The sequence below is a fragment of the Chiloscyllium plagiosum genome, chromosome 6 (genome assembly GCF_004010195.1).
Source record: "Chiloscyllium plagiosum isolate BGI_BamShark_2017 chromosome 6, ASM401019v2, whole genome shotgun sequence".
NCBI classification, from domain to species: domain Eukaryota; kingdom Metazoa; phylum Chordata; class Chondrichthyes; order Orectolobiformes; family Hemiscylliidae; genus Chiloscyllium; species Chiloscyllium plagiosum.
The window spans coordinates 63,045,300-63,059,609 of NC_057715.1; the positions used below are offsets into that span (position 1 = coordinate 63,045,300).

Consider the following 14,310-nt stretch of genomic DNA (forward strand, 5'->3'; position numbering starts at 1 on the left):
GCCAGGCAATGTTGTGAACAAGGAATTGCTGGCTTTATTTCAACTACAGATTAAACAATCAGCAAACCGGTTTTGTAGAGAATGAGGTGAATTATTCAAATCAAGTGGTAGTGGGAGGTGGTTTTGTAGTGGTAATGTCATTGGATCCCTAATGTTCAAGGGACACTGGTTATAATCCTACCATGGCACAAGGTGGAATCTGAATTTGATTTTAAAAAATCACAGTCGTAGAGTAGTACAGCACGGAAATAGACCCAATATCCTAATCTAATCTCATTTGGCCCATATCTCTCTCAACCCTTCCTCTTCATATACACATCCAGATGCCTTTTAAATTATGTAATTGTGCCAGCCTTCACAACTTCCTCTGACAGCTCATTCCATACACTCACCACTCTCTGTGAAAACGTTGCCCCTTAGGTCCCTCATAAACTTTCCCCCTCTCACCTTAAACCTATACCATCAAGTTTTGGACTCCCCTACCCTGGGGAAAATGACCATGGCTCAATGCACTGATCGGTAAAAGCAAGTGAACAAAACACCTTCACCACCCTGTCTGCCTGCTGCAAGGAACTGTAAACTTGTATCCTAAATCAACCAGTTTGCAGTCACACAAAGACCAGACCAGGTAATGATGGCAAATTTCCATCTCTAAATGACTTTAGTGAACCAATTAAAATTGTGATCACTGCTGTGGTCACCATTGGCAAGACTAGTTTTGTATAGCATATTTAAGGCAATTCAAATTCTACTATCTGCCACAGTATAACTTAGTGGCACTGAATCTGGGTCATGAGTTCTAACATTAGATTAGATTCCCTATAGTTTGGAAACCAGCCCTTCAGCCCAACCAGTCCACACCGACCCTCCGAAGAGTAATCCACCCAGACCCATTTCCCACTAACACTACGGGCAATTTAGCATGGCCAATTCACCTGACCTGTACATCTTTGGACTGTGGGAGGAAACTGAAGTACCCGGAGGAAACCCACGCAAACGCGGGGAGAATGTGCAAACTCCATACGGATCTGGAGGGTTGCCGAGGGAGTGGCCAAAGATTTTTTTTTAAAAAGTGAATATTTTTGTTACAGGTAATCATATAATTAATTATATTTCAAGTGGATAAAAAAGTTAGTTACTGTATGTTTGTTTAGCTTCTACTACCATCTAGACTATAGCCCCCAATGCACATATCAAATTTCCAACATAACAGTATTCAATGCAGTTGGTGCATGTAATAAGGATGAAGTCCATACTAACAACATGTCCTTGCTGGATAATGCATATGCAAAGCCTTGTAAACTGTTTTGCAATGTAATTTAAAATGGTAAAAATTGAAATTCAATTTTAACTTACACCACTATGTCTGAGTAAGTTAGAAATTGCCAAAAGCTAGCTTTGCCAGCAATGTATCGAAAAGCATCTTAAAGGTTCGTGTGACCCCAGACATTTGATATCAATGTGCATTATGGATCACAGTAAAATAGACATATAAAAATACAATGTACTTTTTATCAGTACATTGTAACAATTTATTTTAAATATTCAAGATTCATTTGAGTTCTCCAAATTCCATGATGACAGGAGATGGAGAGATCTTTTTCCTCTTAACTTTAATCAACTCCTCTTTCTCCATCATTCAAATTCATGCCATTCTGTTCAGGAGAGAGATTAGCAATTAGTTCTAAACATAAAGGGTGGTAGAGGTTTGGAACTCTTCCACCAATGGCAGTTGATAATAGATCACTTGTTCATTTTACATCTGAGAATTTTTGTTCTTGTCAAGTAGAAGGTATGAAAGTTTATAGGTCAAAGGCAGGTATATGGAATTAGGCTACAGATTAGTCTTGATTTCATTGAGTGGCAGAACAGGCAAAGGGCTGATCCTGTTCAGATGTTCTAGGCAAACAACTTACCTGTCACTCCCAACCCACACTTTTTATATTCTCACACTCAACCCTCACTGATACTGGCTTATTATAGTCAACCCATCCTCCCATTAACCCTGCCCAGATATGGAGGAGTGGGAGCAGAAAAGCAGCAAAAAAAATGGGAAACATAAAATAGACTCAAATTTGAGTTGATAAAGTATTGCTTGATATTATAGAGAAGCAACTAGCCAGGCCCAAATTCTAGCCTTTCAATGCAAGTTATCTAGGCTCTTGAATTGACATTTATCTTTTGAGAACAATGACTCTTTTGTATAGGGTTAAGCTAAGCAGCAATAACTAAAAAGGTGTTATAACAACACATTACTGCTTCATCTGCCAATTTTCAAATGCTAGCACAAAATGATAACAGTAGAATTACTAAAAGGTGATTGGCAACTCAGCACAACAGAAAATCTAGACTGGGTTGCCATCATAGAGATTACTACAAATTTCTGATGTCCCATTTGCAACATGATCAGTGGGCATATTCTCTGCTGTTTTTGGTAGTTGAATTGACTGAAATTTGACTTGGCCCTAATCTCCCAGCAAAATGAGATTTCTTATGGTGCAGGAGGCTACAACCCATAATACCTACACCAGCTTTCCAAGTGAGCAACTCCTGTCATGCTGTTCTTCTGCCTAGTCTCCGTAACTGCACATTCTTCCATTTCAGATTAGTCTAATGTACTTTTCAACACAACTTGAACTGCCTTCATCACAAGCTCCCCCTATGATCAGCATTGCTACACTCCTGGCCCAGCTGACATTCCAGCTTCTACTCCCTCTCACCATGCTAACACCAGCTCTGCTTTGATAGTTACTCACCTGAGTACCTCATGAATATATCTCCTGCAACTACTGTGAGGTAGCCTTGACATCTCTACTAAAAAAAACCATTGAGCTTGCATATCCTTAGTCTTTACAGCCAATTTAGATTGGCCAATCTGGGCATTAGCACATCTTTGGACTCCCAGCAGACTCTCATGCAGCTGGGGGAAGGACGTACAAACTGTTACATTCCCTTTTGTTAAAAAGCCACATCCTATTTCTTGCTTAACACATTGTTTAATAGTGTGATGATTGTTATGGGGCCTGCAAACTACTCCCGCCATTTTCTGAACTTTGTTATTCCTAATTTCCATCTTCTTGACCATCTAAACCAAAATCCTTTCTCACTTCTACCCTTGTGTCCTCCTTTCTTATCTGCTCCTTCCCCAGGTTGCCTCAACAGCTGTTACTACAATGGTTCAAGGAGCAGCTCACCCTGTTTGAAATTTCACCACCATTATCTACATTCTGAATTTATTAAGTGTTTTTAAATTAGTTGGCTGCAGAAGGATAAAAAGGAGAATGCAATCCAATTTCAATTTGCAGGTTTTAGTTTGGAATACACCTCCATAGTTGACAGCAATAGCTCAGTATTTATCCAAATGGCTGCTGACAATGAAGCATATTAAAAATATCCTAATGTTAACAATATTCCAGCCCAAGCAGGTTCACAATAGATCAACTACTCATCACAGCTTTTGTTTTGTTTACTCCCCTCCTCAACCAGCTATTGAGGGACTGATCTTGCTCCATAGCATGAACCATGCATCTTACTAAATTGTGTAAGCTAGTGGCATACAAAGTATGTTGACCTATGTTTAAAAAAATAAATCAACATTTAGGAAACACAGTTATGGTTAACCAGCATCCATGGAACATGAAGCAATGTCATTTGACTAGTAAATAATGCAAGTGTTGTGCATTTGTCCATCTATGAAAAAAACTGAATACAATTGCATCAAAATAGATGACTTATTTGTATAATATTTCTACAAGAAAAAAAGCTCAACATAAGTCAATACTTGTCAAAGCAATGCAATAGCAGACAGGAGAAATACATTGCTATTTTTATTTTAATCTAGTCATTCTTTATAAAGGGAAAGCAAAGTACTCGGACAGAAACAGTTTTGACAATGATACTCTCGATAATTAAAAAAAAACTGCTGCTTAATGGCTTAGCTATAAGAATAGTTTTGGCTGGTTGACATCAGATGCCAAACAGTACCTAGAACCCTGTAACCTAGAAAGGCAACAATTCAAAATTTCAAAACATTGGCAAATAAATGATTGCGTCCTTCCAGTTTATTTTGAGTACAATGTTTTACATAAATATTTGACTAGGAAGTGATGCAAGTGTTGTGCATTTGTTACAAAAAATAAATTTGCAACATGATTGCAGCAAAATAGATGGCTCTCTAACATTTCTATAAAGATCTTTTCAACCATCAATATATGACAAAGGCAATGTTTACAGTGTCAATTGTATGTGCAGTTTTATTAAACTACAAAAATTAAAATTTGTCATCTCTTAACATTAAAAAGTTGACAATGAGTAGGATGGGGAAAAAAGGTTGAATTGGAAGCAAAGATTAGGGTCAAGAAATGCACTTCAGTTTAATCATCATCTGAATCTGAATCATTGCTTTTTCCTCTAATTGCTCGTTTCTCCATCTTTGTGATGCATCCACTTCTTCTTTGCAGCTGGAAAGGTGGTTCCATCAAATTTCCACTGAATGAAGGAATCAGATGTTAAATCAGTTGTGTTTTATTATTAAACAGAAAAATAAACATCAAGATGTGTGAATGCTATTTTGCACCTGATGCAAAGTTGCAGCTTAATTTTTGTGAGCAGAGCTACAAGCTGTAGTAACGTTGACTTTAAATAGCCTGACATAGCTGCAGATGTGAACAAATAAAGCTGCACCATTTTCACTCACATCTGTAATTCTTGTTCTATCAGCTGATCTTCCAGTTCAAACTTTCTTTTGCAACCACCTTCAGTCACTGCTACATATAAACTATTGGAACTGCTAGTTTATTACTTGGCATTGTTTTACATACACAACATTCATTAGGGAAATGAGCTGTCTGAAAAATTGTGTAGCAAGTAAACAATGGATTCAACCTCATTTTGCTGGGAGATTAGGGCCAATTGTCACTAAATATCCACATGAACATAGTTGAACATTCTTGGCTCAGTAGTAGCACTCATATTTGAATTCAGAAGGATATGGTTTTTGTCCCACCTCAGAGACTACAGGGTATAAGGCTCATTGTTTAAAATCTGATTGGCAGCAGCAGTCTCAAAAGGTCTTATTGTCCTGTTAGATGGACATAAAGTTTCGTGTTTTTAGAAGGTAAACCCAGTATCCTACCCAACATTTATCTCTAAGTTCACTGCAGTGAACAGCTGAAATGTTCTGTGGATCTTCTGCAAATTGGTTCCTGTCTTTCCTTTAAAAAAAAAAATTCATTAGTTCTAAAGCTCTTCAATAATGTTGGGGAAGGGAGGTGAAGAGAAAAGAGGAGAAAAGAGTATCACAACAAAAAACTGCTTTTATGGAGAGTGGGCAAATAGTATGGTAATGGTATGCAATTTGCACTTATTTCCATAAAGCAGCTAGGGCATTTTAAGAGCCCAAAAGGCCTAACCAATTAAAAAGTTTAACATGGAGAAATAGATTGTGGCTTTTAGAGATAAAACATGCCCAAAGTCATAGGATTTTTTTTGTTAGAACATCACATGTTTCATTCAATCAAAAGCAGTTATGGTTTCAAAGGTACTTTTTGTCTCCCAAATTGACAGACATACTAACTTAATTCATTTAAGTGAAGATCAGAAAGTTTTACCTGTAATTAATGATTGCAGCACAACCCAGTCGCCATTCCAAAGCTTCAGTTGTAAAGTTGTCTGTGCAACCAAGGTCATCAAACCCAACTATGTGGTCTTTAGCTTTTCCATCTTTCACCAAAACCATGGTTGGGATTACTTTGATTCGTAATCTTTCAGAAAGGAAAGGAGCCTTTTCGGCATTTAATTTGATGAACTTGGTTTCAACGTGCTTTTTAGCCAGAATTGCTAAGTGCTTGTCTACTATCTTGCATCTGCACTTAAGAACAAATTAAAATCAGTGAATTATACTGAGCACAGAGAAGAAATACAAAGATGTTATAACGTAATAAAATGATCCAACCACATCACATTTGAATCTTGGAGAAAAAAATGAGTTGCTTTACATACTGAAGAGACATTAACATCTGATTACAATCTTCCAAGCTGAAAATTTTGAATTGAAAACAATGCCAATCTCAAGGTAAGCATAGCGCATGCAGAGAAACATTTTCATACAATAAATTTTTGGAATACTTTACCAGAATAGTGTGACTAATGTTAAAACTGTATTTAAATAGTTACTGTATAATTATTTTAAATGATATTTCAAGATGATAGTAAGTAGGGTTCAAAGTTTGTGAGAAGATTTGTAGCTCGGGTGCTCGGTGTTGTGGTTCTGTTCGCCGAGCTGGGAATTTGTGTTGCAGACGTTTCGTCCCCTGTCTAGGTGACATCCTCAGTGCTTGGGAGCCTCCTGTAACGCGCTTCTGTGATCTTTCCTCCGGCATTTGTAGTGGTTTGAATCTGCCACTTCCGGTTGTCAGTTCCAGCTGTCCGCTGCTGTGGTCGGTATATTGGGTCCTGGTCGATGTGCTTATTGATGTGCTCAATCAATAAGCACATCGACCTGGACCCAATATACCGACCACTGCAGCGGACAGCTGGAACTGACAACCGGAAGCGACAGATTCAAACCACTACAAATACCGGTGGAAGGATCACAGAAGCACTTCACAGGAGGCTCCCAAGCACTGAGGATGTCACCTAGGGGACGAAACGTCTGCAACACAAATTCCCAGCTTGGCGAACAGAACCACAACAGTAAGTAGGGTGCTGTAATCCCTAAAGAATTAGCTTCAGAGTCACTTTTTTTCCTAAAAACCAATAAAACTCATACCACTCCATGTTGCAATAAAAGTTTAGGAAACTAACAGGTAATGGGAACCTAGAAAATCACTGTTGCCAGCTTCTTTCACTTCCTCACTCACATCTGTAATTCTCATTCTTCAACAGCTGATCTTCCAGTTCAAACTTTCCTTTGCAACCTGTTTCTTCAGTCACTGCTACATCTAAACTATTGGAACTGCCAGGTTATTACCTGGCAATGTTTTACATACACAACATTCATTAGGGAAATTAGCACATTATTAACTGAATAGCTTCCAGTTTCAAAGTTCATTTGTTACAATTATAATTTTAGAAATTGATGCATTGCCTGAGTGGCCACATGCACTAATGCTGACCTTCAGTGGATCTTGAAGAAGCAGATTGGGAAGGATTGGATTTAGGGAAGTACTGTTGAACTAGACTAGCAGCCGCTGTCATGTACAAATCCTATAATATTCAAGTGGAAATGTTTTTATTTACAATTTTTAACACAAGTTAACAGAGCAACTGTGTAACACTAAGTGATCTTGTCCACAGCAGTGCTAAAAAAAAAGTAATGCTAATTGGATTTCTTTGTTATCCACCAAGTGGAAACTTGGAGGATGGCAGAGAAGAGTCATTTGTTTTTGTACCATAGTACTGAATCTTCTGAAGAATCAGAGGGTAATTACAATTGGCATTATTTAAGTATAAGATCACCAAATCATGTCTGTAACTCAAATACCCTTTGGTTCTTAAATTCAAAATATTCTGCTTTGTTGTCTTGCTTGGAAAAAAAATAGCTCCTCACCTAAATGTGGTATCTCTGTAAAAGTGGCAAACCACATTTTTACTCTCTTTAACCTCTTGAAAAAAATCTTTTTCACTGGGAATCTCCTTATATTCACCATGGCCCTTAGAAAGCCATTCCTGTATTTGGATTTAAACAGAAAATGTTTAAGTACTTTACATCAAAAAATTATACTTAAAACATTGATATATTAGAAGAAAATCAACTTGAAAACAACACTCCAATCCCACAGCCCACTCGAAGAACAAACTGATCAGTAGTTTGAAATCTCAAACATTCACTTGAATTTTTATACTGAAATTTTTCATCGCCATTTAAAAGAACAATAAAATTAATGTCATTTCTCACATGCTTCAAAATAATATCTTGGTTTGCTAATATGGAACAATTTGGAGTTGACAAAAAATACGTTTGCTTAGTGAAAATTTCACCTGTTTCTGATGCTGTGCTTTCTTCATTGATTCAAGCCTCTTTTCTCTGAGTTTTTCTAGTTCATCTGCATCCATCTTTTCAAACTTTTCAATCTCTGTATCTAGATGCTGTTCCACTATCTCAGTTGTTTGGAGCATTTGCTGCTCAAGGACTTTACTGAGCATAGCCACTGAGGGGTTAGTTGCCATTCTTGTTAATTAGGAGTACACTGTATACAATCCTGAAGGAAAATTCAGGGAGACATTTGTTCAAACAAAAATTAACTATCCTACATTGCTAAGCTTATTACTGTCTATGAGCAATATTTCACCAAAATTAGCTGACTGCTTTTAATTCCATAATTCATTAACCACCATAACCATTTAAATTCTCTGTACAGTAAAGCCTTGGTGCACAAAAATCTATTTTCTAAACAATTAAAAGGTAAACTAACTTCAATATCTGCACATCTACAAAAAGAAGTTCCTTTCTTCTAGTGCCCCCATACCCACTTATTCCTAATTCAGTCTCAAAGGGTCCACTGGTTCCACTTTCGCCTTTACCATTCTTTTCACGCTCAGCTGCTTCATTATTATAACTCAGCCCTCTATCAGCAGTTTTTCTTTGTACTTCCGAGGAAAGAAAATCCAAGAAAACTAATAAAGGACAAATTTAAAGGAGATGAAGACAATAAACATTAATGCAAGTAGGGAAAACATATTTTTGTAACACTCCCAATCGTCAGACTTAGCAATTTTCCTTTCATCATGAAGATGGCCTGTTATGAAAACCGCCATAAGTCTTGCAATAATCAAAAACAAAGCCCAGGATGTCAATGTGAAAGTCACTATTTTTCTGTAATTCCCAAACTGAATGTTTAGAAGAACGAGCAGGAATTTATAGAAACATATACACATTCTGAGATGTTTTGACATGGAAGATACTCAGTGTTTGCCCTTATGGCAAAGACTAAAAAATAGAGGATATGGTATTAAAATAACGGGTCTCCCATTTAAGACACAGGGATGAGGCCTTTATTTGCTTTTATTAGTCAAGACATTGAATACAAGAGTAGAGATGTTATGATGGGATTAGTGTAGATAGGTGCTCAATGGCTGATACAGATGCATTGGGCTGAAGGGTCTCCTTGCATCTTATTCAAGTCTGACTATGAGAAATATTTTCTCTTCGCAAATATAAGTCTGTTGAATTCCCTTCCACAGAGTGCAGTTTGAGCACATTAGTGCAGACTTTTAAGCGCCAGATTCTTGATAAAGAGAGTTATCAAGCAAGTAGAGTTGCAGTCAGAAATTAGATCAGCCATGATTTTATCAAATAGTAGAGAAAGCAGGAGACAACAGCTTCGCTTCACTTGGAGGTTGCCACTGATGATGTTACCTAGCCAGATAATGAAACATCTGGATATCAAACCTACAGCTCAACGAGCAAATCTACACCCTAAATAGTAGAGGTTTGAGGGGCTGGATGCATAAACTTGCTCCTAATATGTACATTTGTATTAAAATAATATTAATATCTCCCAAACAGTATTGCAGTTTTGGGTAGCTGGGTTGCGATGCAGGATGGCACCAACAGCACAGGCTCAATTCCTGCACCAGCTGAGGTTACTATTGAAGCTCCTAATTTTCTCAATCTTATTCTTTGCTATCTTCCCTCACCCTCCTCTCTGACCTATCACCTCCATCCCCACCCCCCCATTCACTATTGTACTCTTTGCTACCCCCCCATTTATCTCTCCACCCTGGAGGCTTCCTGCCTCTATTCCTGATGAAGGGCTTTTGCCCGAAACATCGATTTTCCAGCTCCTCGGATGCTGCCTGACCTGCTGTGCTTTTCCAGCACCACTCTGATCTAAACTCTGGTTTCCAGCATCTGCGGTCCTCACTTTAGCCTAACCTCACCCATTGTCTGAGGCATGGTGACCTTCAGGTCAAACAACTACCAGTTGGGATTATGGCAACTTGATCTTTAGGACTGACAATACTTTAAAAGATTGAATTCAAATGTTATCAAAATAATTTTGGCTTAAATTTGAGATATTGGGATTCTTTTCCAATTTTGCTAAGATTCTTGAAGTTTTCTCTCACAATGGTGAGTGAGATAACAATTTATCATTGGTTGTTCTATCTTGAACAGAAAAACAAAACAATAACAGAAATTGCTGTCTCCAATAATTTGTTTTTGTTTCAAATTTCCAGCATCTGAAATTTTGTTTTACTCCAATGTTGAATACTATATGCCAGCATGTTTAAAATCTAATAAGTCCGAATAAAGTAAGTTCAGATTTAATTAAGTTAAATCGGAGTGTTTCTTATTTTAATGAATTGTATATTTAAAATCGGAACTGTAACGGCAAAAGCACATTCCTAATTGTCGTACCTATTCCAGACTGATTGTTTAGGTTAGCAACCACACCTATTTCCGGAAACGAATGAAGGCGGAGATCAAATATTACCAACCCAAAATAGTATTAACGAGTAGGATAAATGATCTATCAAACAGCGCCTCGGCTCTTTACAAATGATGGAAAATTGAGACTGTGAACAATAAAAAAGGGACAACCTGTCATTATTAGCCTTAAACTGTAAGGTACGAAACCTCTAGTTAGCCTCTGATACGGGGAAACATGAAACATGCGGAGTCACGGAGAAGTATTTGAGCAAGTGCTTTGTAATGGGGAGAGTCTTTGGGCACCGTGAACCGACAACTTTCCAACTGCCAACTCCACGCCGAGGCCCTTCCCTTCCTTTCCGCCCAAATAGGCCCCAGCACCAAACAGCGATACCCCCACCCCATATCGCGCTCTCAATCTAAACTCAGTAGCTTCACTCCTCACCCGCGACTGTCAACCCGTCTTCACTCGTTACTTACCCCGATCTATACCGGCCACATTAACCCACCGACTGCTTCCTGTGTCTGTCTGGCTCTGGGGTTAAAGGTCACCGTCTGCTTCCCTGGCAACGGACAGAAATTCGGGGAGGGCTAGGCCGCGGCTGTCTGTTTACCCTTTAATATATTAGTAATTTATCATTGTACCTCAATTCGACTACGGTTTTGGTATTTTATTGCTTACAAGTAATCGCGTAAATCCCGTTAATACCGAGTTCCGATGGCCGGCTGTGGCTTGTCTCTGTAGTGTCGTGGTTATCACGTTGGCCTAACACGCGAAAGGTCGCCACTTCGAAACTGGGCAGAAACTGCTTTGTTCTTCAACTGCAGCCTTTTAAGCACTACCGCACTTAGGTGGTAGTGTGGGGGTTAAATTAAAAAAAAATAACCAGGAGTCTCCTCGTGGGTCTGCTCCTGGGCCTGGCAAAGAAAAAAAAATACCGAGTTCCGCTCTTTTCCCTGTCCTATGTTAATCTCAGTTTCTGCTGCATGAAAGTCTGGCAAAGCTGCGCTCAAATGGGCGTATTAAATTACAAGTAAAATGGTTTATTATGTGTCATATTTTTAAAAAAATGTTCTGCTTTCCACACTCCTGTGGTGAATAAAAGGGGAGACAATAAAGTAATATTTCCCAGCGGAAAGAAAAGCGTATTTGACTCTACTTAAAAGTGCATTACTATTGAGTACCTTCGATGTAGTAAGACGACCTAAAATGCTTCTCAAAGAAATCAAGCAAAATTTGGCAACGAGCATCATAAGGACATATTGGAACAGTTAGAGTAAAAGACTGGTGTGGGATATAGGTAAATTAATGTTACTTCTGCAGTTCTGCAATTATAATTTCTGATACAAAGTAAATGAACTCACATCAGTGTGTAATTGTTTCAGCCAAGAGCTGAATCAACAAGAATGGAAACTATGTGGAGGAAATATATAATTGTTTTTGTATTAGCTAAAATTGTATGCTAGCATGAAACGTGATTGCAAAACAATGGTAGATATTATGGGCAAATAGATAAGATGTCGTGAGGGGATGAAGTTAAACTAGATACGCCTGTACAAACAGTAGGTATAAACATCTGTTTCCAACTTTTACAGAGACACAGGAACAAACCCTAATTAAAGAGGTCATAGGGATCAGAGTGGCTTCGGGAGAAGCCCAGATGGAAAGAGTAGATACTGATGAAGAAAGAATATGCCTAACAATGACTTGCAGTAGGATGAGGTCAAACGGCCTTGTGAGGCCAGAAATAAGCATTTTGTCACAGACAAGGCCAGATAAGGCAAGAGATGAACAGGAGTGGGGGGACCAGTCTTAGGGAAGTGGAGGATGTAAACAGGGGGGGAACAATGAAATAAGAAAAAAAATGTAGGAACCAAATTATATAAATATCGAGAGTTTGTTGAATTTGGTGTGTGTATGTCCTCTGCCTTGCCTGGCACTGGACATCACACCCACTTGCAAGTGTAAAAATAAAGGACACTACTGATTCAGATTTTGTCTCGGACTGCAATTATTGAAGTGTGTGAGCATTATTTCTCACATTGGTTTTACCGAATCTCTCAGCAGAATGTGGCCCGTGACGTAAAAAGTTTAGCAACGGGCATTCATATAGATTAGATTAGTTAAAAATCACACAACACCAGGTTATAGTCCAACAGGTTTAATTGGAAGCACTAACTTTTGCTATAAATTCTGTGTCTTACAATTGTGCCCTCCACAACCACCTGATGAAGGAGAGGCGCTTCGAAAGCTAGTGTTTCCAATTAAACCTGTTGGAATATAACCTGGTGTTGTGTGATTTTTAACTTTGTACACCTTAGTCCAACACCGGCATCTCCAAATTTAGATTAGATTAGATTTCCTACAGTATGGAAACAGATCCTTTTACCCAACAAGTCCACTCCGACCCTCTGAAGAGCAACCCACCCAGACCTATTCCCCTACATTTACCCTTAACTAATGTACCTAACACTATGGGCAACTTAGCATAGCCAATTCACCTAACCTGCACACATTTGTAATTAAGTCAAAATTGGAGTGGAACCAGTGGGAAGCTCCTTAGGAAGTACTGTATAGAGCAAAGAACATTTAACATGAAACTGCCACACTCCTGTCTTGAAAGAAATGAAACCATATTGTGTTTTAAGTCAAATTTGAATTTACACATTTTTACAAAACAGGTGAGGGTGTGGCATCATGGGAACAGCAATTAAAAAAATACATAAGGCACTGTGGGCTCTTATTGTGCAGTGATAGTGTCCATAACTTTGGGCCAACAGGTCCGGATCCAAATGCCATCCATGCAAGATGTATGTGGAGAATTGGAAGACTAGAGAGCTCCAAAAGTTGTTGGGTGAGAGAATGAATTGGCAAGGACCAAGTCGTGAGACTTTGCAAAAATTTGGAAACACAATTTTAAAATGGATGCGTTGTCAGACTGAGAAATCAATGTAGATGAGCAAGGGTGATATGCTTGGCAGCAAAGTGATGAGCTCATATTCATATAGGTTAGGAGATGAAGGACTGGTCAAGATAACATTAGAATTGTCAAATCTATGATTTGATGATAACAGCATGAATAAGTTTTGGCAGCAGATGAATTGGTCAGGGCTGAAACTGGGTCATATTACAGAAGTGGGAATAAATGGTGTTGAAGCAGATATGGTCAGAATTTCAACCTGAGTTAAATATGACATCAATGTTTAAAACAATTTGGCTTGGTGCCAGGACAGATGCCAGGGATGTAATTGGTCACTAGAGATGAGAGGTTGTGAAAGGGGTTGCAGGCAAATACTTCACACTTCTAATATTTGATTAGAGGAAATTTCTGATCATCCAAGACTGGGTGTTGGATGAGAAGTAATGACATATCAGAGATGCTGAAGGGGATGACAGATGTTTTGCAGCTCCACCTCAAGCAAGAGTGCTCTGCAGATCTAAACAGATATCGTGTTGAGAGATCACTGGGAAGAATTCCCTCATTCCCAATTGATTGGAGTATTTTTAATTGAATTGCATTGATGACAGCAAGCTCTCTGAACAGCCAATCACATTAAACAATACTGACAGAATCAACCAGAACATGAAAAACACAAATAATGAAAACACGTTTTTCAAAAGAAAATGTGGAGAACAAAATAAAGCTGGGTTGTAAACATAAGGTTAAGATAGAGGGTAAAATATGTATAAATGTTTAAAAAACTAGTTTTAAAAACCTATTAATGAAGATTAACGATTTTAATAACATAGAAGGAGGCTGCTGTAGACCACAATATAAAAGGCTGCAGAGAGATAAAGAGATGGACAGACATTGCTTTTGTCACAATCACAGAAGATATGAATTGTGAGTTTGGTGAGAACCATTTTTATGCTAAAATGACCTGAAAACTTGACTGGACTTTTCAAATAAAGGTATGTGGTTCCAGAAAAAAAAATG

General features: G+C 38.2%; 1 protein-coding gene across 3 annotated transcripts; it reads right to left on the bottom strand.

Annotated features, from left to right (window-relative positions):
* Nucleotides 1-3,814: 3,814 nt before the first annotated feature.
* Nucleotides 3,815-11,238, bottom strand: txndc9 (thioredoxin domain containing 9). Of its 3 annotated transcripts, none has more exons than XM_043691685.1 (5): nt 11,082-11,238; nt 7,981-8,201; nt 7,550-7,668; nt 5,610-5,864; nt 3,815-4,488 (listed from the first exon to the last, which is right to left on the bottom strand). In XM_043691685.1, the coding sequence occupies exons 2-5, from the start codon at nt 8,167-8,169 to the stop codon at nt 4,374-4,376; spliced, it is 678 nt and encodes a 225-aa protein (XP_043547620.1). In that variant the 5' UTR covers nt 8,170-8,201; nt 11,082-11,238; the 3' UTR covers nt 3,815-4,373. The 3 variants fall into 3 exon arrangements, with proteins under 3 accessions (XP_043547620.1, XP_043547618.1, XP_043547619.1); XM_043691683.1 differs by having other exon boundaries at nt 11,055-11,238; XM_043691684.1 differs by lacking the exon at nt 11,082-11,238 and adding an exon at nt 10,853-10,987.
* Nucleotides 11,239-14,310: the final 3,072 nt, after the last annotated feature.

Bases quoted from the DNA above. Each gene is read 5' to 3' on its own strand.
- txndc9 (XM_043691685.1), bottom strand. From the start codon at position 8,169: ATGGCAACTAACCCCTCAGTGGCTATGCTCAGTAAAGTCCTTGAGCAG. The intron at 7,669-7,980 runs GTGAAATTTTCA...ATCCAAATACAG, and splicing joins AAGCACAGCATCAGAAACAG to GAATGGCTTTCTAAGGGCCA. The intron at 4,489-5,609 runs GTAAAACTTTCT...TCCTTCATTCAG, and splicing joins GCTGCAATCATTAATTACAG to TGGAAATTTGATGGAACCAC.